Here is a 23,681-nt window from a genome sequence, read left to right as displayed (position 1 = left end):
TATCAGAAAAATTTAATCGTCTATCGAGCCTGGATGGCGGTCCATTCTTACTTAGATCGAACTAGTTCCGTTCAACCAGTGTAGTTCCGCAACCTAGGGTATGGCACGGTGGTGTAGTTTGACCAACTTAAACATTTCTCAAGTTGTGGGAATTTTTATATAATGTAAAAAACCGAAAATATATAATGTAAATAAAAACGGAATTGCATAGTCTATATAGTTCAATGTGCATTAATTGTGGATATCACCTCGATTGCATTTAAAGTTCCCGCCAGCAGCGGTAGCACAGAAGCACTATCGATGCTACTCGATACTATCGATAGTGCCATCGACGGAACTCCCAGCTCTACTGTGTGGGTGTGTGTGTGTTCTCGGTAAAAAAAAAACGCTGCGTTGCAGTTTAAGTAGTTTTATTAAACAAAGTTTTAATAAAATTGAATTATTGCAATACCAACGCGAAATACCCAGTGCGGTTTAACGCAGACCTTAATATAAATCATTAATAAAGTTAGTGACAAACAAAGAATCTCGCTGGATTTATCATCTTTTGTTTGGTGAACACATTGTCAACACAATCTATTGGGGACTACTCCCGTTTGCAGACAAAGACACGGTATATAACTCCAACTCCAACCCTGAACTTTTGGGCCAGGGGGTTAGGTTTTAATTGAATTGGCATAATAATTGATGTTGTTGTGTGCGGTTATCTCATATCAACCGCCAGATAGACGCCAGTAATGCTTTCTTGCATCCCTCCCCCTCACGATATGTCCACAGTATTACAATTTAATTGTGTCTATTTTTAACAACAAGAGTCCACCGGTGGCTGTGGCGGCGTCTTCCGCGTCACCACCGACAGACAGCAGCAGCACAAACAACAATTTTGGGCGCCCAGCCTTTGGACGGCCGCCCACCCCACCATAGCGGGGCCTCCTCTCTCCGTGCTCCTTTACCATTTGTGCCATTTGTCATGCTCGCCTCATGATCTATTTTTGTAAATTCTATTTGCAAAAAAAGAAACCAAATAAAACTTTCATTTTATTGTCTTGGGGACACGCCTTCTTTGATCTCATCATCATCGTAATAATCATCGTGATGATGGGTGCAGTCTAAGGTTATAGACAGATAACACTTTATGGGCCACGAATTGGGTTTGATTGCCTCAAGTAGCTAGCGGCGAGTAGAGAATGGAGAGCGAAAGAACTTAATTAATTGAATTAAAAAACGCGCACGCATTCATTCAGTCATTTGGCCATTCATTCGCTTACTCAATCACTCAGCCATTCATCCATTCATTCTCGATTTCTTCTTTTCGTTCCATAGCTTAGTCACCGACCGTCGTCACAATGTCAACCGGAAAACCCATAAAGTGTGTTATACTTGGCGATGGAACTGTTGGAAAGACATGTATGCTAATCTCCTATACAACAGACAGTTTTCCCGGTGAATATGTGCCCACAGTGTGAGTCTCCTTCGAATTGAAATTCATTTTGTTCAATCCATTTGATCAATCCTCTTTATTTCTTTTAGGTTTGATAACTATTCGGCCCCCATGCAAGTGGACACAATACAAGTATCGCTGGGTCTTTGGGATACAGCTGGCCAGGAAGATTATGATCGTTTGCGACCTTTATCCTACCCACAGACAGATGTATTCCTGATATGCTACAGTGTGGCGAGTCCCTCGTCGTTTGAAAATGTCACATCCAAATGGTATCCGGAGATAAAACATCATTGCCCGGACGCGCCCATCATATTAGTTGGTAAGTTGCCAATATTATTCGCAGTTCTTCTCACTTCTCAATGGATACTTGTGCTGATTCGTGTGTATATATATATAAATTTTGCAGGCACTAAAATCGATTTGCGTGACGATCGTGAGACGCTCAGTGGCCTTGCCGAGCAGGGCTTGACACCATTGAAACGTGAACAGGGGCAAAAGTTGGCAAATAAAATACGCGCTGTGAAATACATGGAGTGCTCCGCTCTGACGCAGCGTGGCCTAAAGCAAGTATGTTATCTGCTCCCCCTTTGCAATCGCAAATGGGGACACACCTTTAATCAATTGACTGACTTAAAAGTTCAGAAATCTCAACAGATGTCAGGCCATTAGGAGAATCTTTTCTGTTTGCTTGGCATAATGCAAACTTACATAAAAGAGAGTAGTTTTTGGATTCTATTAAATTACCTATTTCGTACTTTAAAATAGACAAATAATGTACTTATAGTTTGACACTACAGCTTTGTATACATTTGCTAAAATCACATTATTCTCTCGTATTTCAGGTATTTGAGGAAGCAGTGCGAGCCGTTCTCAGACCAGAACCCTTAAAGCGACGCCAACGAAAGTGTTTAGTTATGTAAAATGATGCCAGAACTCTGGCAACGGAAAAGCACTCACACACCAATGTAACGCCCTCATTTAGCTAAGGATGAATACATCACAACAAAAAAGAAAAGGAAACCAGAAATCACAGAGAGGAACTAACTTCGTTCATTGATAACTAATTCATTTCGTAAAAGTTGAAACAAATCATTTGTATTTACTACTATAAACCAAAAGTGAATCTCCCTCCCGAAACAGAAAGAAAATCGAAAAACGTATAATCAAATTTCAGACTCAGCTACGTACATATATATATATATAGAAATCTAGTCAATTGAATCGAATGTATTGTACTAATTTTAACACAAAGAAAACAAAAACCAGCAAAAAGCAGCTAAACTCGAAGCAAAACATTGGTTTCGCATATCAATGCTATCAAGTATACATATATAATTCTAAATATGTATATATAATGAAAGCATTTTCTCATTTCATTTAACTGTATTATAATTATCTAAACCGCGGCAAGTCAGAGCGTAGAGGGAAAACAACCAGCAACGAGAATCGACTATTAATCAGCAAGCATTTCAATATTTTGAATTTTTGGTCGACCATCTCTTGGTTGTATCCACTAGAAGTTATCAACAATACTCTATCAACTTTTAAATTTTTTTTAAGTCCTAAAACTTGTTGTTTATTATACTTTTTATCATATATAGCTTATTTATTATCCTAACTTTAACAACAATGCAATGTTTAAACCAACTTTTATGACGTAAGTCTAGCAAAAAAAAAAAAAAGGAATAGGACGTTGTATGTAAATGGAACTGCATTTAAATGTAAAGCGACTCGAATCAAAACAAAGGAAAACAAAGAAAATGCACATAATTTTCTAAGCACAGAAGTGGAAAATAGTAGAAGGAATCCCAGGACAATTTTTTGTATTAATTATAAAACTATAAGAACAAATCACAAAAAAAAAAAAAAAAAAAAAAACAAAATGCTAACGAAATTCTTATGTAAATGAAATGTAAACGAGGGGCACTTTGGCAGCCCGAAAACTGATTTAACACTTACGATAAATATATATATATATATACTGTAATTATTTAATGAAAAAAACTAAAAAAATAGTTATTGTTCTTTAATTGTCTTTACTCGAAACCAAATTTATCTTTTTTAGCTAAAGGAAAACTTAAATTCTCCTTTGGCCTTTGGAGATTCAAAAGATATTCCAATCAAAGCCCAAATGTCAGTTTTCTCTGTGAAAATTTAAAAATGAAACAACTTTTAATTAATCTTGTGTGCGTTTAGTTTGAGTTTCCATTGATTTTTTATTTATTTTCACATTTGGTTTTCGATTTAAATGCCACGTTTTTCATTTGTCATTCTAAACGCAATATTAACAGATTTTAGATTGTGCGTGCCTCGATATCAACTTGTGCACAATTTGTTCATAATCCCTTGTGGTGCAATGTGGTGTTAGATTCTTGGTGGTTGGGTGGTTGTGTGGTTGGTGTTGCTATTCTATCATTTCAAATATAAAGACCACTGCTTCTTCAATATAAACGGAAAGGTTTCGAGTGAACGGCCTGGCCAGGCTTCTTCTTGGGCCCCGCACTCTTGGGACGCTTTGTTTCCGAGTTGAGTGAGGGCATCGACACGGATAGGACAAGGCATTCCGCTGGCAAGGACATGGACGAGGTCAAAGTGGTGGCACGTTGTATACGCGGTGCCTTCCAATACTGCGAAATATAATTTAGATTCAGCAATTAATATTCAAATTAAATGTTTTGGGAATCTTTCATGTGGGAAATGAGGATAGGGAGCGAGGGTAGATCAAAGAAATTGATAGGAAAATCGAAATCTTAGCTGAATTCAAATATTGAAACTTACAACTTTTTTGCTTTAATCATAAAAAATGTTTTAGTTTTTTTTTTTTTTCAATCTTTTTCTCGATTACCAATAGATGCATCCAATGAGCTGGAGAAGATGAGTGTGCGTGCTTAGCATGTTGCATACGCTTGCGGCGTGGGGGCGTGGCATTTCCATATACAATATATCATTTCATATATCGTATATGTCAAAAATACTGTAGAAAACTGATAGATATACTCGTAAAACTAAAAGTGCAGCAAATTTTTATTAAATATTTTTGTTTTGGTAAATGAAAAAACGTTTGTTTATTATTACTTATAAATTTTCTTTTCGTTTTTTTTTTTTTTTTTTTTTTTTGCCTTTTGTTCTTACATTTTGTAACAGGGTGTAAATAAGTTGTGAGAATGATGAGTTTTACTAATAAGATACAAATTAAAAATAGTTTTCTCGTTTTTTTGATCAGTTTTGTTGCAGCAAAAGTATCTAGATTTCGCATACTTATACAAATTGATTTTTTTTCTTTATATTTTTTTGGTTTTATTTTTTAATTATCTTTTCAACATTAATTGTTAGACATCAAGTTTTGGTTTAGATTGCTTTGATTTTTATACTCTTGCAGAGAGTATGAGAATTTTTGGTCAGAAGTGGAGAGAAATCGATCTAGACCTAGTACTAGGTCTTTGTTTTGTTTCCACAAAAGTTTCTTATACCTTTTGAAATGGTTTATAGCTTGATAGCCAATAGCCAAGGATTTGAGGTTTCAGTTTTATTATAGTCGAGCCTGGGTCGAGATCGTATGTCTTTAATTTTGGATGACTGCAAGAGTATTATAGACTTTGACAAGCCGAAATGATCAATCTAGTGGTATATGAATTTGTTTTGTATCTTTTTGTTTTTACTTTTAACTAAGCACACAGGTAAATATTTAATTATTATCATTTACGATTTGTTGTATAATTTGCTTAAATATTTAGATACTTTTCTTTTTAAATATATGTATATATATATAACCACATATATATATGCATTTATGAAGTTTTGTAATACATTGAGATATATGTATGTATATAATTTTGTTTCTGTATAAATAGTGCATTGCTCAACTAGTTAAATATACTTTCAATTTAATCGCTGTGGATCGTGGGTGGATCGGCAAATGCCTTTAGCACTATACTCAGATTATTTGTTTGATCTTTCAAGTGGGAATTATTGCAAATTATTTCATTTCTCATTTGTGTGTGTGTGTGTGTCTCTGTGTTGGTATATAAATTTTGTGTAAATTTTCTTTTCATTTATGTTTTTTGTGTTGTCTTTTGGTTTCACAGAGCATTTAGCTTTGTTGATTCAAATTTTCATCAGCGCCGCTTGTTGAAGCCGTCATGGATGGTAGTGGACTCTGCGTTCAAGATATAGATATAGATAAAGAAATAAATAAACAAACAAATAAATAGCAACAAATAATGATACAATCAATATGTCAACAATGCCAGTTGTAGGAGCATAAATCCAAAAAAAAAAATTAAGGGGTCTATATGTAGCTTAATCAAGGAATCAAGGATTCAGATAAAACCGCATGTAAAATGGAGGGGGGACAAATTATTGAAATTTGTTTCTCTTTTTGGGTTTTAGCTTGGTTCGGTTAGTCTATCACAGCACTGTTAAAAATATACTTTTATATATGTATGTATATATATATTTATAGAATATATATAGAACTCGCAACGCACATTAAACTTACAGGATTTTATGAAAATCAGTTTCATTCTTATATAATTTAGTTTGTTTACTCAAATTTTGTTTGGGTCTTTTAAAATTGTCGTTCATTTCAGAAGTCAAAGTTGGTGGTAGGCGATAATAAATAACTCTAATGGACGTAACATGTATTCGAATTCAATGCACTTAGTTTTTTTTTTGTTTTTCTTGGTATATGTTCTAGTTAGCCTAGTTAATAAAATTGATATATATATTCCTATAATTAAATAAAAGAAAATCGATTAAGCACAAAGAAAACAGAAAAATGAATGACAAAAATATATTCCACTTAAAAGTTAATTATGATATAGTAATTAAATAAATTAGTTGTTAATGTATTATGATCTGAATGAAGGTAGGATGAATGAGAGAGAGAGAGAGCAAAGCACTTTTGCACTTGACAATATGATTTTAAATGCTGAGACTTTGTTTATCTTTTACGTTTTTGTTTTCCCGGTTTCAGTATTTGTGTGTGTGTGTGTGGTAGTTGAGCGTTTCCGTTTCCGGTTAGTTTCTCAGTTCCAGTTTGGTCAGTACAACAAGGATTATTGTTCAAAATTTTGAAAAAATTTGTACTATCCTACATAGTAAACATTTGTATACGTAATAACTACTAAGTATATAAAATTCTTGACCATTTGACCATTTGGTCATTTGGTTTGCAGTGTAGATAATACTTCTTTGGATCTCAATAATCATAAGAATAGTAATAATAATTAGATAATAATCATAATAATAATAATAATAATAGATAATACTAAACGAATTAACAATTATGTGGGATCGGTATTGAGCATAGTCCCAATATTTGGCTATGGCAATCTGGACACTCATTCCTCCATACACTTTCCATTTGCATTTCTCTGGCAAGTGTAAGGAGTTCGTTTTGTTGTGTTTCTTCTCTGTATATGTAAGATATAATTTAACATACAATTTAAAATCGAAACTCTTGCAAACTCATTCGAGATCTTTGTCTGTTTGTTGTTATTCAAACTTTAGGTACAGTACAGTAGTTTGTTTAACGTTTAAGTCGGTTATATATCATGGTTTCTGTTATCGGTTTCATTTTTCTTCTTTTTGTTTTGGTTATATGTAGTAGTAGTTGTTGTTGTTGTTGCTCTTGTTGTTCTTATTACAAGTTAACAGCTAAAGGATTTCATTTAAAAAGCGAGTCAAATATATCGTTACACACACAATCGGAATTACAAAGACCAAACTCTAGATGAATGGTCGCAATCAAGCGCCCTTGAGCCGCATACTATATATATATATTTATATATATGTATATTAAAAGCCATGGTGAGCCACAGGGAGGGAGAAAAAGAAGAGAAGAGAGAAGAAATGTGTGTAATAGTAGTAGTTAGGAAAACATATGTATGTATGTATGTATTTACTTTAAATTTAAATTATTGAATGAAAGGTGAATCATTTGAACGTTTTTTGTTTTTGTTTTGAATTGGATTAACCAATGAACCTCAGTTTGAGTTTGAAAGAAATTCATTTTTAATTGTAACGCAAATAAGGACAATAAAACAAATATTCAAAAAAACAAAGAGAGTCAGAAAATGAAAGTTATATAGTAACCGCCATATGGAACCTACAGTTGACGTTTGCCCTACTATTTCATTATGTTTTGGCCACTTTGATGATGTGATTTCGTTTAGTTTTCTCTCTAGTCTAGTCTAGTTGAGGTACTTGTGAGTTCTCGTTTGGGTTAAACAGTTGTGCAGTGCAGTGAATTTATCGAGACATGTGAGAGTGTGGAAGGATAGAGTATATAAGGATACAAATGCCATAATTGAAAATAAATGCAAAACAATTTTACCATTGACAATTACATTAAAAATGAATTTCTCAAGTGTGAACACAAAATGGGATTATCTTATGTACTTGTTAATGAATCGAGTTTTAAATATTTGTTTCTTTTTTTTAGTTGTGTGTGAAAACTAATTACAACTACATTGAACACAATTTGCTCTATGGGGAGGGGCATTACACACCCTTTCTATAGAGTGGGAGGAGAGAGGGGGCTAGGCATTATGTATTTACACGTAAGTTTACCTGTGTTGGTGGTGTTGTCAGTGCAACAGAGTGTTCAACATTTTTCAAATAATCCTTATCATCGAAAATCTTCTTTTCCCCGCCACCGGGCTTGTGCTTTACATTATCCAAAGAGCCAACTTTGCTTTGTGCCTTAATTTCTATTTTTTGCGATTGTATCTGAAAAGTAAGTAGGTAAGCACCGGCAACGTACAGAAATTGATTAGCATCTCGGTTTTCTTTTTGTTGGTGTTTTGTTTTCTATTTTCGATATAGGTTTATTCTTTCAATCAAATGTTTTGTTGGACGTGAACAGACGAATCACCAATCAGAGCCAATTTGTAGACAGAGAGACACAACAACAACATGTTAAGTTAACTCAACTGAAATTTGGAATTTTCTTACAAAGATAAACATAAATTAGAGAACACATACATAAGAAAGTGGAAAACACAAATCAAATAGTAAGCGAGAACAAAAACTACACGACTAATTGGCTCTACAAGAGAGAAAAAGAGAAAGAGAGAGAAAGGAGTGAGTAGGTGTCCAACTATTATCTTATTAATACAAAAGCAAATTCCACAAAAAAAATGAATGTATTATCCAAATCAAAAATAAATACGTTTTTACAATGTAAGGTACATGGATGTGTATGTAAAAATTAAATACATCTACTTACATCCTTCGAGTTCTTGTCCTTTTATTATATGTGGTTCAGAGGTTAAAAACAAAAAATATATTCCAAAAATAGTTTAAAAATATGTTTGGTTTTTTTTTTAGAGATGTTATGTAAAAATGATATGCATATTTTGATAACTAATTCTTGCTCCAATTGCAGACAGATATTTAATATATGCCTGCAAAGTATTTCCAATCTAAACATGGTTAATTTCCTTTAGCTCTCTGCAGGCACATTTCGATTTGGGTTATTCATAATCTACATTTGATAACTTCAAAACGAAATATTTACAATGGGAACATCCCCATAAACTTGAAGTGAACTTTGTTAAGACATATCTACCAAGCATTAGTTTAGGATTTCGATGGGATTTACCTACCCCAAAGAAGCTAACACCGACTAAGCCTCATCATCATCATCATCAAACCTATATAAATTCTCATCCAGGCGCTTGTTGCTCAGCACACAGGCGCGATGGCTGACAATTTTCGAGCCCTCACCATAAATGACGTTCATCTTTCGCTGAAAATTATTATACAATTCTGTTTTTCTTTTCCTTTTGCCCATAAAAAGTAACGCTTTGTGTTCAGGGAATCAATACCGAAACAATTGCCAATTCTATCCAACATTCTGTTGTTCTGTTGGGTCATGAGGAGCGGCCAAACGTAACTCAATTGTAATTTGTTGAACAATTCTTCTTTACAGTTGGAAATATTATGAATTTGAATCAGATTCGACGTTGTAGGTATGAATTTCTATGGGAACAATCGGTCCAAGAATCAAAACATATAAAGATATGAACTTAAAGATGTTACTGAGAAATGTTCTGACTTATAAGCCTAGACGAGAAGGTCAATCTGAAGAAATGACTGAATTATAAGTTGTTTTAGATGGCAGTTAGCAATTGTTTTGGTATTTGAATCCTACTTGGTGTTAGTCAATGATCAGTGAATTATAGAAAAGAGAGAGAGTCAAACACCGAACAGAAAATGTTCTTGCAGCATGCTTCAAAAAAAAAAAAACTATTTGCAGGTCATGCCCATGCCAAGTTGGAAAAAGTATTTTCAACACTTTGTTTGTTTGTCATCAGCAAACACCACATGCTTTGCCAGAAAAATAATTAATAGTAAATACATAAATAATCACTTTAAAAAGAAAAAGAATGTGTAACTTAACTGAGATGAAAAAAATGATAATTATTATGAATGGGCAATGAGTTGAAGGATACCTTGATATCACCGCCACCAGGCTGATGTTTGACATTATCCTTGGATCCGACCTTCGATTTGGCTTTGTCCTTGAAGTCCATTTTTAATGTCTCAATCTTTTTGTCGCCGCCGCCAGGTTTATGGGCGGCGTTTTCCAATGAACCGATCTTCGATTTGGCATTCCACTGCAACTTTGTTGTGACTATCTACGAATTTGCATTAAGTTGAAGTGTGTTGGTGTGTGTGTGTGGGTGTTGCAAGTATAAATAGATGATAAAAAGATTATATAGAAAAGGAACCTTTCCATTCTTGTCAATGTCAGAGTCAGAGCCCACACCCATTTGCCCCATTTCCATGTCTCTAAGTTGCTTTGCTTATTGGTAATTGCATTTTCAACTACATTTATACACATACATAAGTATATATAGATGCCAGATACAGATTATAGAATACTGTGCGATCTAAATAAGTTAATTTCATATGTATATTTCAAATCGTAAATCGACCGTGAAATTGAATTTGCATAATTTTGCCTTTTCTTTCGTTTTCGTTTTTGCTTTTTAATGGGTTTTGGGAAAAAAGCCAATTGTAGTTATGTGACAAAGAAAAATGTTGATAGAAAATTTACAAAAAGATCTATGAGAATGCATCATATATTGAATGTATTATATCGATACCTTCAAGTAGTTTCTGTTTAGTTTTTTTTTTGGTTTGAAAGGGGGGCGTTTGGGGGTTTCGCTTTCCCAAATTTAGTTCTCCAGGTTTGCTGGCCAACTCAAACTTACCTTCTTCTCGCCGCCCTTGGGCGCGTACTTGTCGTTTTTGGCCTCGATGCGGGGACCGGCGGCCTTGATTTCAATTTTTTTCGATTCGATTTTTACATGTCCACCGCCTGGCTTATAGGTGGCATTATCCAATGAACCAATTTTCGAACGCACCGCCTTGAGGTTGGGTGAAGGAGCATGTCCCACTTGTACCTTGTTCATTGGAACTGCCGCAAATACAGACACACACACACACGTATGAGAAGCGGAATCTTTGCGGATCGATCACACTTACCTTTCTTCAATGGCTCGGGTTCGGGCGTCTGGAGTAGCAAGCGATTCTTTGAGGCGCTTCGCGATTTGGAGGCTGATTTATTCGAAGGAGTGGCGCTCGGTGGACGCGATTGGCCTGACTTATCTGGCTTCGATGAGGTCGATGTGGGTGTCTTGACCGGTGAACTGGGTGATGTGGGTCCGTTTCGGTCCTGGAAATGCCAATGGATACATTTTTTTGCCACTCATAAACGCACACACAATAAAAATTTACAATCAAAAATCTCGAATCGGCCATTATAACCAAATGCATTTTTACGACTCTAAAAATGTTTTTACACTCTGCTGCCTAGAAGCTGTCAACGTTATGCCATTGGCATTTATGACTATTGCCTCCAAGAGCAGGTCCTACCTTGGGTGCGTCGACGCCGTCGACGACGATGACAACAACAACAACCACAACGACAACGACACACGAAGGATTTATAGTTTATGCATTGTTTTATCGATTGTCGCCAGTTCGTGTCGTCTTTGCATTTGGATGGGCACAGATATATATTTATAGCAGACAACCGCCATTTCTCCTACATTCTCCTCCTCCTCCTCGCCCCTCTGTATAGAATTCTCATGCCACTAATTTGGCAGTTTCGTGTTTGGGTACTTATCTATCTAGCCCCGATATCAGCCAAACAAAATCAAAACGCCTTGGCATACAAAATTGCTAACAGTTGGCAATTCTGCCATCTCACACCTGCACCCAAACACGTGAATAAGAAACTCACTTTCTCTTTTCTTTCCCTTTTCTTTTATTTTTTTGTGTGAAGAATGAACACAACTTTGCGGGTTTTTCCGTAGAGCCAACTGCCAACTGACTTGTCTATCAAGAACGAAGACACAACTTAGTCTAGTCTCAACTTTGGCTCAGTCTCAGACTCATCTCACTCACTCACTCATCGCCTCTAATGGGTCGGGTCATGGAAATGGATTTCGTTTCTTTGTCCAATCGAGCGTGGAGCTCAGCGAAGGCGGGCAAACAGTTTGCCTTTTACAGATATTTATGATTTGTGAACACAATATGACATTATGAAGACTCAAAACCGATGACGGTCAACAGCAACAAACGAAATTAAATTAATGATTTTCTTGTTGCCAGTCTAATTTCCTCTCAATTAATAGACCAAAAACTGACACAAGCTGTGCTAAACTCGTTTACACTGCACTCGAACAAAGTATTGAATCACAAAATGTTAAATTTAATTTCAGTCGAAAGAATATTGAACAAATTGGTTGCAAATAGTAGAATTTTGATACTCCTTTAGGTATCTACATCGAAATTTAAACTGACTTGTTTTATTGTGATTATACAATAAGAAAAATTCGCAATCATTTAACATTCCTCCATGATTGTTCTTGGAAAAGAGGTCAAACATTCGTAGTAACTTATTTTTTCAAGTGTAACTCACCTTCTCTTGAGTGGACTCATCAACGCCGCTGTCATTGTCACCCTCTGCAAACATTTAAAGACAAATTAATTATGTATATTTTAATGGGAGTATTTTGTGAGTTAGTTGAAATGATTGACTTAATGGATGGCTTCACTTTTATGGACTTCCTTGAGAGGAAACGAAACCCAATCTTACTATAGTGGCTGGCCTTTTTGTTGGATTCTGTTTTGATGACCGAAGATGGCAAGGTGTGATCAGAGGAGGTCGTCTCAAATGGTGGCTCAATGTCCTCTAGCAGTGGTGAACCCATGGGATCTGGTTTCATGTTGTATGACTTGAGGGGAGTGACTGCTGATCCCATAATTACATCATCATCGTCTTCGTTATGTCCAGATGGTGGGCGTAATTGTTGGGGAGGCTGTTGTTGTTGCAATTGTGGTTGTGGCGACTGCATAGGGAGTTGCTGCTGCTGCATAGGTTGTTGCTGTTGTGGCTGCTGCTGATTGTATGGCGGTCGGAATGGAGCCTGCAAAGGTTGCCCCGGCAAAGGACGTGGAAATGTTGGTGGCGGTGCTCTGGTCATATTCGGACCTTGAGGCGGCGGCGGTAGACGTGCTCCTGGGGGCAAGCCAGAATTCGCTAGAGGCGGTGGAGCTCCACCGGTTGTCGGTGACCAGGGAAAGCCTCCCGGTGGCCGTGGTTGACCCTGGCCAGGAGGACTGATCTGTCCTCCGCCAGGATTATTGGGTGGACGTGCCGCCTGCTGCATATTCTGCAAAGGCGGTGGCATTCCCGGCCTCATGCCCGGAGGACCTGGTGGGCCCATTAGCAAGTTGCTCTTGCTATCTGTGGATCTCAACGGGGGCGGCATCTGTCTGGGTCCGCCCATATTTGGCGGCTGCATAGGCGGTCGCGGTCCCATTCCCACCATGGGCCGTGCGCCGGGAAACGGTGGACGATTCTGGGGAGGCGGCGGCCCCACAACCGGACGCATCTGCGGTGGCAAAACATAATTGGGTGGTGCTCGCATATACTCGGGTAGGATGGTAGTGGGTGATTTTGAACTTGGATTGGATTGTGTATTTGGACTGCTGCTGCTGTGCTGTGTTTTGAGGCTGGTGCGCTCCTTGACAGTCGGCGGGCGGGAACGTAGCTGCTGCATGGAACGTTCCATTGAGGTGAATTCTACATTAGACGGTTCAGAAGGACTGAACACGCTAAACTCTGGCTGGGCGCGAGTTAGTTCCTGGGCCGAATAACTGACATTGGGAGTCAAATTCAAGTTTAAAGTGGAACTTGAATCGGCGCCACGCTCGCCGTTTGCCGTGTTTCTGTACATCCTGCTGGTACTTTTCGCCTGCGGTGTCGGTGCAGAAATGTGCAAGTGTCGGGTAACCCAAAACCTGGCAGGCCACCAAGTGGCTTCATATCATTTGCATATGGGTAATACATATGTATGTGCATACATCCCTATATATATGTATATGTACTTATATCAGACGTCTCAATACATTTGGTATCGAACAGTCAACTTGGAGTCAAGTGGAAGGGAACCTTTCAAATTTGATGGCTGTTTTAGCTTTCGTTTTAGCTCGCATTTTGATTTGTTTACATTTTATTGTTTTGGTATTTTGGTATTTGTTTTTTGCTTCATTTCGGTTTTTGGTTACCATTAGGGAATTTGTCATGAAATTCGGTTGCCAGTTGTAACATGACCCAAATCGTTTTTGTTAGCTTATTGATTCAACAAAAGTTTTCTGCAGCAAGTTCTAACATAAGACCACACACAGGAAAAATCAAGGGAAAGCCGAAATTGCTGTTTGATTTGTTTCACCCCAACAACAACAGCAAAAATAAGAACAAGAGAAGCAAAGAAAGAAGTAGGGGTTTTGGGTTGCCATGACTCTTCTGTCTGTCGAAACGTTCTTGCTGTCTGTCTCTCTGTCTGTATGTCTGGGCCTGGTCCTGGGCCAGGCGAATAATATATGGGCAAGGTCGTGGGTTATTTCTTTTATTCAAATGATGCTCATAAATCGCATTCATTGTGCATAAATATTTTAGTGCTCTAGATAATGACTTGTGATCCGTGTTTGTGTGCTAAATATTCATCGTATGCTCAAATTTGCATGCACTCACCGCATCGGTATCACTCATATCAGTTGATTTGGATTGGTTTTAGGCACTACCAGTACCTGGCGAAACCAAAACGAAATAAAACCAAATAAAATGTGTAGACCAGAGAAATGTGATCCAAAAAACAAAAATAGTTTTGGACACTCAAATCGATAAAATTGCTAAAACTTTTATGCCACTTTAAATAGCCAGTCAGGAAGCCAGGACACTGAAAGGAGCTCGCTCTCGTGAATTGTGGCCCCACCACGTGCAAAGTCACAACTAAAGCGGCAACTTCTGTTGAGTCACAGTCGCAACCGCAAAAAACAATAAGAACTAAATGAGGGGGGAGTAGAGAGAACTGCAAATTAGGGCCTACAAATGATTTGTTTCTGCCATGCTTGTTGAAACATTCCATTCCACAATGTTCATGTCAACAAAACTGTCATTTGTGACCAAATTGACGCGGCAGCAGGGACGGGGCTATCCCTTCGATTGCGCACTTCCAGCTGCAGCATATAAACCAACCCCACACAAAAAACAAACTTTATTCCCCATCTAAGCGCGCATTCTATTGAATTCAATTAGATTCATTCGCCTTTTGTTACACGAAATTGAAAAGGCTAGCAAAATTCTCAATCTACAACGACCCTTATATGCCCTTATAATTTACAAAAGAACCTAATCATTATCTTATTTCAGTTCTGTAGATCAAAATTCCGGTTCTAAACCATTTTAGAGGCTTTAATATTGCTTTTTAAAACTCAAAGTTCATTGTATTTAACAAGATGTGTGTAGTCATGGGGTAAACAGACATAAACTCTCCTGGAGATGGTTAAGATTTGGCAATATTTCATAATTTTCGAAAACTTCAACAAAATACACTCCTATATGTATAGTAATAGTAAATATTTGAGAACTGAGGTCTCTAGAGATGAGTTGTCATTGTGGCCCAGTCAATTAGGCAACTGAACAACGAGGATACGAGCTCAATGTTATTTTTGTCTAAGCCGCTAGATGCAAGTACTTGTAAAATATAGTTATCTTGAAAATTTGCAATCCTTTAACTAACAATCCTATAACTTTGGTAACTGATGTATCCCAAATTGATTTATGATACCTCTTGGGATCTTGGAATCTCAGCTTTCCATAAGACCTATTGCATCCCGCGGAATCAAAATTATAGTTGGAATAGGTACGAGTACGCGTTTAATTGCCTTATAACAAATCAAACTGGCCAAATATTCAAGCTAACTTATGCAATAATCCAAACTATTTTAGTTCAGGACAACTTTTTTACATGAAATGGAAAATAAAATTACTTTAGAATCTTATCTTATAAGAATCTTATTTTAAATTTCATTAAACAAGAATACAAGAATTTCGTTTTTAAGGCCATGAATTACATATTTTGCACGAAGAATTATAAGTAAATATATTTACACGGAATTTTTGTATATCAGTTGTAGCTAATCCTTTTAAAATTATGAGATTTTTCCTAAATAAATGTTAGATTTGTAACGATTAATATTTAGTTATTCTGCGCTAAGGCTAAGTCTCTGCCTTTATGGATTTTTAAATATGGATATCCATGTTTCTCTTGTGAGAAATTGATAAAATATTCTAGCATATATTTGGATAACCTAATGCCCAGAGTTTAAAAGAGTATCAACGGAGTTTGAAAAGTTCTTCTTTTATGTTTTTTATGTGGGTTTGTTGTTGTTTTTGGTTGGATTGGCATTGCAGTTGCGATTTTTATCACACAGGATACACCCGGGAAAGGACTCCACATTATCAATGGCTGCAGTTGGCTATAAAGCAACAACAATGATTACCATGCAATTGTATCGATTTTCCTATCCAAAGAGGGCAATAACTTGGCCACAAACTATGTCCTGAATGTATGTATGTATGTACTTTGTTGTTGGCTGTCAGGGTAATGCACTTTGCACTTTAACAAGGATATGCACCTGCTGCAGCACCTGCAGCTGTCTCAGTTCACTTTTGGGCTGATTCACTTCTGTCTATTGTCAAAATAGGTATACGCTTTACACGATTGAAACTATAAATAAAATCTCTTATGTAGTTGATTTTAATTCTTCGTTTGGAAGGCGTCGCGACGTTTGCTGGGAACTTTTAGGCGGCGGCTTCTGGCTCGTTTGTTCTGTTTGGGACGAGTGTTAAAACTCGACTGGTTTTATTTGCTTTGAAAAATTTCGAATTACAATACTTAGAAATTGGTTTTTCCTTGTTGCCCCTTTTCCTGCGCCCCCTTTGCGAAATGGGTACCCCAAAATAGCAGTTGGTCTCTCTGCTCTCTAGTGGCTCGTAAACTTTGCACACGGCGCATAACACAGAAAGTGTCCTTGCGCAGCTCAAAGAGCGACGGGCAACGGCATAAAGGTATTAAGGATAATGGTAACGGCAAGACTCTCGCTCACCTGGCGTCGCGACATGCTTATTCTATTGACATACAAATTTATTAGTTGGGCGCCGTGGAAAAATGCAAATCCAACACGCCAGCAATGAGGCGAGCCAGCTAGCAAGCGCCTTGCCTTTGTTTCAATGGGTAACCAGGTTGATTTTATTTGCAGATTACATTTGACTTGATTAATTTTATGGCCAGAGGGTGATGGCGGTCCCAGGTCCCAGGACGCCCAGTATTAAGTCGAGTTGCGCATTTCTGTGCATTGCCAGCTAATGCGTTTCTAATGCAAATATAGATCGTCTATAGCTGAAGCTACAGGCACCGTCACCGAATGCCACGCATTCTATAATATTATTATGGCCTCTGGTATATTATTTAGGTGTTGTTGTCATAGGTTCCATGATTTCTATCTAATTGTTGTCTATTTAGGGCCAGACAACACGCAATCGACGTCGTCGTCGTCGCCAGTCTTCGTCTTCTTTGCTAATGCGTAGACATTAAAAGTAAACCAAAGAAGCCCCAACATGGTTAACATGGTGTTAGGGTGGCAAGTAGATGTCGAAGAGAAGGTGGTTAGTCTGTTCTATGTCGGGTTTACTTAACTCCTCCCTCTCGTTTCCAAGGGAGGGTTCGTTTCGGTTGCTAATTCGATTGTCAAGGTTATGTGTCTGCGCTGTGTTGAGACAAATGTGGAACACTTTTTGTTGTATCCTAGGTTGGAGGACTATGGAACAAGCCGATGGCATAAATTTACTCATTAGTCTTACATACCAAACCGATTAAAAGTGAAGCCAGTTATGAGTTTTTGTAAATATGTCAAGTTAATGAAGCGATTTATACCTGAAATGGAATGGAGAATAAATAGTTTATTAATAAGGAAAATTTAATATATCCAGGCTTAAATATTTTTATAAATGTTAAGAAATTGGCTTAAAAGATTTTGTAATATATTTCTGATGGTCTTAAGAGTTTTTAAGGAATCATCTTCAAACTGAGATACAGCACCTACGACAGTGGCAATCGAGATGGGATATCGAAAGTTTATATAATTTGTATACATTCTCGATTCCGCCTATAAACAAGTAACGACGGTTATTCTCAATTTCAAATTTTCAATGTCTTGAAAATTGATCAGTCTCTAATTGGTTTTCTATCCGCTAACAACTTTTAAAGCTCTTTTATGGTGCTTGTCTTTGATTTGACTTTTTCCCCTCCGTTTCTATCAAAATGCCCCACCCTCGAGTGGACGACTCACCTTAGTAGAGAAGCTTTGACAGTGCTAAAAGTTAAATTGGTCTAAAAGCTTTGCCAAATCAGGGGAAAAGTAAAACCGAAAGCTGACTCGTACCCACCACCCGCGAATTGGCGGTTGCTCTGCCGTTTCTGATGCTTCTGTTGACGGTGCTGCTGCTGCTTTGGCGGCGTCCGTTATATGCTCTGCTCCCTCTGTCTCTTTCTCACTCTCTGCTTCTTTTTGTTTTCCTTTTTTTCGATAGTACGCGAGAGGGGAACGGGGGTGAGGTTGCATGCCATCGGGGGTTGTCTCTATTGGAATGCCTTCGTTTTTTGTTGGCTTCCCTTTGGTCATTCATTGATTATTTGATTCAACACATTTTGTCACTCTCTGCCGCCGGTTGAGTATGCGGCGAGAGGGCGGTAGCTTGATTGGGTTTGGGGGAAGGGCGTAGCAGGAGCTTTACGCAAGTTTTCTTGTCCTGCGACGCAGAAAAAGATGAATCACAAACGTAGCCATCGTCAACTGAAGCTAAAACGCACCCTAATCAATTAATCAAGATTTTTTAAATACGTATGACTAGTTTCTGGTAAGGTGGCTCCATATTTATTTATGGACAAGTTTGTTTGGGTTAACTTTAACATTTGTATTTTTGACGCACTTCGTTTATTGATTGCTGCCACAAAAAGTGGCAATGGCAACTTGTATGTTATTGGTGTATTGACGCACGCACGGCAGCAATCCAAATGTGGCGATGGCTACCATCCAAATGTGGACTAGAGTTAAAGAGACAACTGCCCCAACAACAAGAATAACAAATTATGCGGTGGCGCTGCCTGCCACCAAATGTGGCAAAAAGCATTGGGTAACTTACAGATACATAACTCCCTCCCAGTTCCCCTCCTTCTCCGTGGTACTTCTCTCTTTAGGCGAAAGTGGTCATAAAATCGAAATCGAAATCAGAGTATGATCCCCCCCGAAGAGGGAAGAACAAGTTTAATGAACTAAAGTAGTTCGATCTGAAGCGATTTGACAACTTTGCTGCCCTTTAATTGAAAGCGGATTGCAATGGCGTGTCAAGCGACACTTTGTTGGAGACCAAGAAGAAAAAAAATACAATTAAACAAACACTAAAGTCAGGCAAAGCCAACTTAATGCCAAGTATACTCTTTCACAAGAAACATTATCAATTTAATCAAACATTTGCTACGCGATGAGGGGAGCTCTGTCGAACAAATAAACAATTAACAACTTTAGTCAAGAAATAAAAGGACAAAATGTTCCATTATTTCAATAAAACGACTCATTAGACTATTAAGCGACTTTTCTATTGCCATTCAAACATTAATATTTTAAGCTCTTTGAGAAGTAGAAGTATTTTAAGTCAAAATATAATAGCCTTTAGCTTATACATATATGTATGTCCAGTCCTAGATATAGCTATTATATTATATATAAATGTTATTCAAAATAACCAAATCTTATCAGAATAAAGATTACCATTTGGCTTTACTTACTTAATTTCAACTCAAACATTTAGTAATAGAGCATTTAAGCTTCGGTTAAATACATTCGTGCTAACTTTAGAGTTGTGGAATTATTTTTGGCCAACTTAAAAGTCAGAGCGAGTTTATTAATTTGTATTTTTGGTATACTTAGTATTGATCAAACTTTTCAATTCAGGCCAAGAATAATGTAAATTAATTAATATGCGGCATGCTTCCGTCACAAGATGATTATGATGAAAGTACTGATGATGTTAGCTTAATGAATGGTCACTGCTTGCCCTTTGCATACAAATTCGAAATGGAATGCTATAGTTCACATAGTCACGAGGAAATTGCTATGTAAATGCCGATCAATCTATAAATCTGTTAGCCATAATAATTAATCATAAAGACCTTATATAGGTCTAGGTCTCGGTTATGCGTAAACCGAAAGAAGATTGTTTCTTCTTGCTTCATTTGCTGCCGCAATAAACGAGGCGTGGCATCTTCCCATATATGGGTGACAAATATTTGGTAATTGTTTTTTGGGTCTCTTGTTTAAGAAGATTTAAAGCGGAAATCGTAACAATTAGTAAAAAGTAAAAAAAACTAGCGCGCCCCCAATAGAAAATAGAGAGACAGAGGGAAAAGAAAATTCTAATGCCAATGAGAAAACGTCGTTCAGCTGGTAAATTTTTCTTGTGTTAATTGAAGAGCGCCAAGAACGAAAAGTGCAAAAGAAATGCAATGTTAGCTATTTTTAAATAATATGTAGATATACATACATATATCTACTAGAATTTAACAACAGATTCTTACGTCACAAAGTGTTGATTGAGAATTGAGTGTAAGTGATATACTTAACCACATTTATGATGAGCAGCAATTTCACCTGTTATCACCAATAACGAATACCTAAATGTGTGTTTATATATATGATATGAACCCCAAGCTTTAGGCAAATAATCAACATCAGCGACAGCGGCACTCACGATGACTTCATGTGGATGACGGCCGACAAACAGATGCGAATACAGAACAAACTGATAGTAATCAACAACAATAACAATAACAGCAACAAAAACTATAGTTAAACTTTTGTTTTGTTTATTATTATTATTACTTATTATAATATTTAGCAAGCCGGTTTGCTCTTGACTTGAAAAATGTTTTGCCTGTATCATCATCATCACCAGAGGCGAGGGTGTATCTAGTATACGTTTAGCTCGCTAAGATTTCAATATTTCAATAAAAATTTATTAAGCCATAGATCGATTTTACTATCTCAATCGCTCATAGTTAGGTTTCATAGTTAGACATTTACTTGAACAACATTAGCCAGTGAGTTTAAAATTATAAATCTCGGTAAATGGAGATTTGGATGTTTATATGAGTTTTAAAACTCAAATAGTTCAAATGAGTCTCATATAGTATTGAAAACTAACTCAAATTGAAGGAAATTTCCATTGAGAGAGTAGCTTAATTTAAACACACTTAATTTGAAATAATACTACAACATATTTGAGTGAACATTTGAAATGGACCCCATCAGAAGAGCAGAAGTGCCCATGAAGCATGATTTTAAAACGAGGTCAAATGCAGAGCGACCACAGGCAGCAGCACGAGCTCAAGTTGCTGATAACTTTTTATCGCAGTTGGCTCTATCTGTATCTGATGGATACACATAGAGCCAGATATCGCGCCATCTCCACCGGCTGGAGACATGGTGGCGGTATGTGGTAAGGGGCATTAGGCACAATTAAAAAGCAGCACTATGCCTATGGGTGGGTGGTTGGTAACTCGTAACAATTGCAGGTCATTAAACTGGCTTGCGGTTTTTTTTTTGTTTTCTTTTTTCGTAGTTGTCATCCTAGTTGGAGACTGTCTGCCTAAGCTCCCTTGAATCTTTAAAGTCTCGACTGTTGAGCAAACAGTTCAACAAAACAAAGCAGAATACAAATAGAACAATATAGAAAAACAAAAACCTTCCCGGTTATTTGCATAATTTCCTACCCCAATCAGGCAATACGAAAAGACGTCGGCATGACGTGAGCCGAGACTTGCGTGGATGTCGCTGCATGTTTTCCTGACATAAATATCAATGTCCTACACCATTTGGGGGTGTGGCAGCACCACACTTTGTCTAATTGAGCCATAAGCCAATGCTCCAGTTCAATGCAACAACAATGTATTGTGCCAAGAGGTGTGTTTTGTTTAGGTTTGTGTTTTTGCCTAATTGATTTTCTAAAATATTCACACGGCGTATGCGTAATGGATGAATGAAGTCATTGGACTTACCTTTTTGCTCCTGTCCATGGCTGGCTCGAGCCGATGCTGAGACTGGAATGGGAACTGCAGCTGATGGTTTCGGCGCTTCCTGTTGCAGCGGTAGAGACGGTGGCTGTGTTTGCTGCTGCGTCGACGGAGGGATGGTTGGAGGGTGGGAGTCTCCCAGCACAGTTGGCACAGCATCCAGCACAGAGCTTTTCTCCATGACGTCCGCCATATTGAAAGTTAACTGTGTTTTCTCTGTTTGTATGTGTGTGTGTTTGTAGTGTGTGAGTATGCAGCGGCTGAAAAGGACCTTTTTTGCGTTGTCGGAATTTGCTTGATTTTTTTTTTTGCTTCTTTTATTTTTTGTGTGTATCTTTAAAACACTTTGACTTTGATTCACACTGAACTTTTAAAGAAAATTATTTACTTCACAAACGTTTGGAATGCCTTAGTTGGTTATCCTATCCTATGGTTTTGCATTTACCACTGAGAATCGGCCAGATATACACACATATACATATATAACGTTTGTAAAATTGCTCTCTTTCTCTTTCAATTTGCTGCACTTTTTAAAATTTTCTTTTTCAATTTTTCTTATATTTTCTGAAATTTTCACCGCGCCGCACAGGGACTGACCGCTTCATATGTTTTGGGTTTGTTATCTCGTTTATAACTGATTTGGAATACGTTGAAATTTTCTAATTAACGTCGCACCTCTGCCGACGCCAGCTGCGAAATGCGACTACGAGTATGTTTAGTACAATTATTCGGAATGCTTTTTAGTACTCTCGAAATTAGAGCATGAGCTTTTCTCTTTCCGATGTACATACATATTTGCTCGTTTGTTCAGCTTTATGGCAGCGCCACCTATGTGTTGGTGGCTGAAACCTATCAGAAATGGGGTTTCCCCGCGAATGCAAGCTGATTTTAGCAAACACTTCATTCAATTAATCAGTATTTTTTACATGCAAATATTAAACTTTTCACTATATGCCCAAAGAATCAGACAGAAAAAGAGGCTAAAGGTCTGGTCTCCGTTTGTTCAGTTTACTTACTTTCCATCAGATATTAAAAATGAAAGGAACAAATTGACTTACCTTGTGCATCAAAGTGACTTCACACACATACATACGTGCATACATAAGCTAAGCTTCGATCACTTACGCACACACATGCACAGCGCCCGAGGAGTCTCAAATTTTCTGTGGCCATCTTGACGCAAAAATAATTTTTGTTATTTCTAATGAACATTTCAACCAAATTAAATTTCATCATTGGAAAGCTACTCTCAATGAGAACTTATTCATTTTCACTTGAAAATAGATCCAAACACACCAAAAAAAACAAAACAAAACGCAAGAAAACGCGGCAAGTAACAAATATAAAACAACGCAGAGCTGCCAAATGTACAAAACTAGTGCTGATCGAGTTTAGCCAAACCGCTAAATTTAGCTTGAAAGCTAACAGTGCTCTAGAAGGAATTAAAGCCGTTAAATTTAGCTAACAGGCTCTAGAAGCCGTTACAAAATTTAAATTTGTCCTCTCCACAGAAAGAAATTAATGATCCTAAAAATAATCGAAATTTCAGCCAACCTAAATACAAAAAACTCAAAAAGTGAGAGCCAAAACTACAAACGCAATTGGCCCTCAGTACGATATTTTGTGTACAAAATTTAACTACACCTACAACTTACTCTAAGATTCACGTTGACAATTGCCAATTTTAAAATTTTTTTGGTTTATGCTTCCTGTAAATGTTCTTTAATTTTCGTCGGCTAACT

General features: G+C 37.2%; 2 protein-coding genes across 8 annotated transcripts; one reads left to right on the top strand and one right to left on the bottom strand.

Annotated features, from left to right (window-relative positions):
- Window positions 1-364: 364 nt before the first annotated feature.
- Window positions 365-2,890, top strand: Mtl (Rac family small GTPase Mtl). Its single transcript, XM_068299369.1, has 5 exons — window positions 365-613; window positions 1,324-1,462; window positions 1,531-1,763; window positions 1,851-2,011; window positions 2,287-2,890. Exons 2-5 carry the CDS (start codon window positions 1,347-1,349, stop codon window positions 2,362-2,364), a joined length of 588 nt encoding a protein of 195 aa, XP_068155470.1. The 5' UTR covers window positions 365-613; window positions 1,324-1,346; the 3' UTR covers window positions 2,365-2,890.
- A 2,538-nt stretch (window positions 2,891-5,428) lies between these two features.
- On the bottom strand, window positions 5,429-22,625 carry tau (microtubule-associated protein tau). 7 transcript variants are annotated; one of them, XR_011033498.1, is made up of 9 exons: window positions 21,925-22,624; window positions 12,384-12,427; window positions 10,943-11,132; window positions 10,669-10,874; window positions 9,904-10,089; window positions 8,676-8,693; window positions 8,018-8,176; window positions 5,943-6,173; window positions 5,429-5,600 (listed from the first exon to the last, which is right to left on the bottom strand). XR_011033498.1 is itself a non-coding variant. In XM_068300277.1 (8 exons), the coding sequence occupies exons 1-8, from the start codon at window positions 22,130-22,132 to the stop codon at window positions 5,535-5,537; spliced, it is 1,077 nt and encodes a 358-aa protein (XP_068156378.1). In that variant the 5' UTR covers window positions 22,133-22,620; the 3' UTR covers window positions 5,429-5,534. The 7 variants fall into 7 exon arrangements, 6 of the variants coding, with proteins under 6 accessions (XP_068156378.1, XP_068156379.1, XP_068156382.1 ...); XM_068300277.1 differs by lacking the exon at window positions 5,943-6,173 and having other exon boundaries at window positions 21,925-22,620; XM_068300275.1 differs by lacking the exons at window positions 5,429-5,600; window positions 5,943-6,173 and adding an exon at window positions 6,244-7,214 and having other exon boundaries at window positions 21,925-22,625.
- Between the last annotated feature and the right edge of the window lie 1,056 nt (window positions 22,626-23,681).

The sequence above is a fragment of the Drosophila tropicalis genome, unplaced genomic scaffold (genome assembly GCF_018151085.1).
Source record: "Drosophila tropicalis isolate 14030-0801.00 unplaced genomic scaffold, ASM1815108v1 contig_878, whole genome shotgun sequence".
In the NCBI taxonomy this organism is placed as follows: Eukaryota; Metazoa; Arthropoda; class Insecta; order Diptera; family Drosophilidae; genus Drosophila; species Drosophila tropicalis.
The sequence above is the reverse complement of the archived record's forward strand: the minus strand, read 5'-3'. Positions and strand labels throughout refer to the sequence as shown.

What these genes read in the sequence shown, in the direction of transcription:
- Mtl (XM_068299369.1), top strand. Translation starts at nt 1,347, where the DNA reads ATGTCAACCGGAAAACCCATAAAGTGTGTTATACTTGGCGATGGAACT. An exon ending in CGCGCCCATCATATTAGTTG is followed by an intron (nt 1,764 to 1,850) that starts GTAAGTTGCCAA and finishes TAAATTTTGCAG; the next exon opens with GCACTAAAATCGATTTGCGT. An exon ending in CGCAGCGTGGCCTAAAGCAA is followed by an intron (nt 2,012 to 2,286) that starts GTATGTTATCTG and finishes CTCGTATTTCAG; the next exon opens with GTATTTGAGGAAGCAGTGCG.
- tau (XM_068300281.1), bottom strand. Translation starts at nt 13,539, where the DNA reads ATGGAACGTTCCATGCAGCAGCTACGTTCCCGCCCGCCGACTGTCAAG. An exon ending in CCAAGGGCGGCGAGAAGAAG is followed by an intron (nt 10,090 to 10,668) that starts GTAAGTTTGAGT and finishes GCAAATTCGTAG; the next exon opens with ATAGTCACAACAAAGTTGCA. An exon ending in TGACAACACCACCAACACAG is followed by an intron (nt 5,601 to 8,017) that starts GTAAACTTACGT and finishes TCTTGAACGCAG; the next exon opens with AGTCCACTACCATCCATGAC.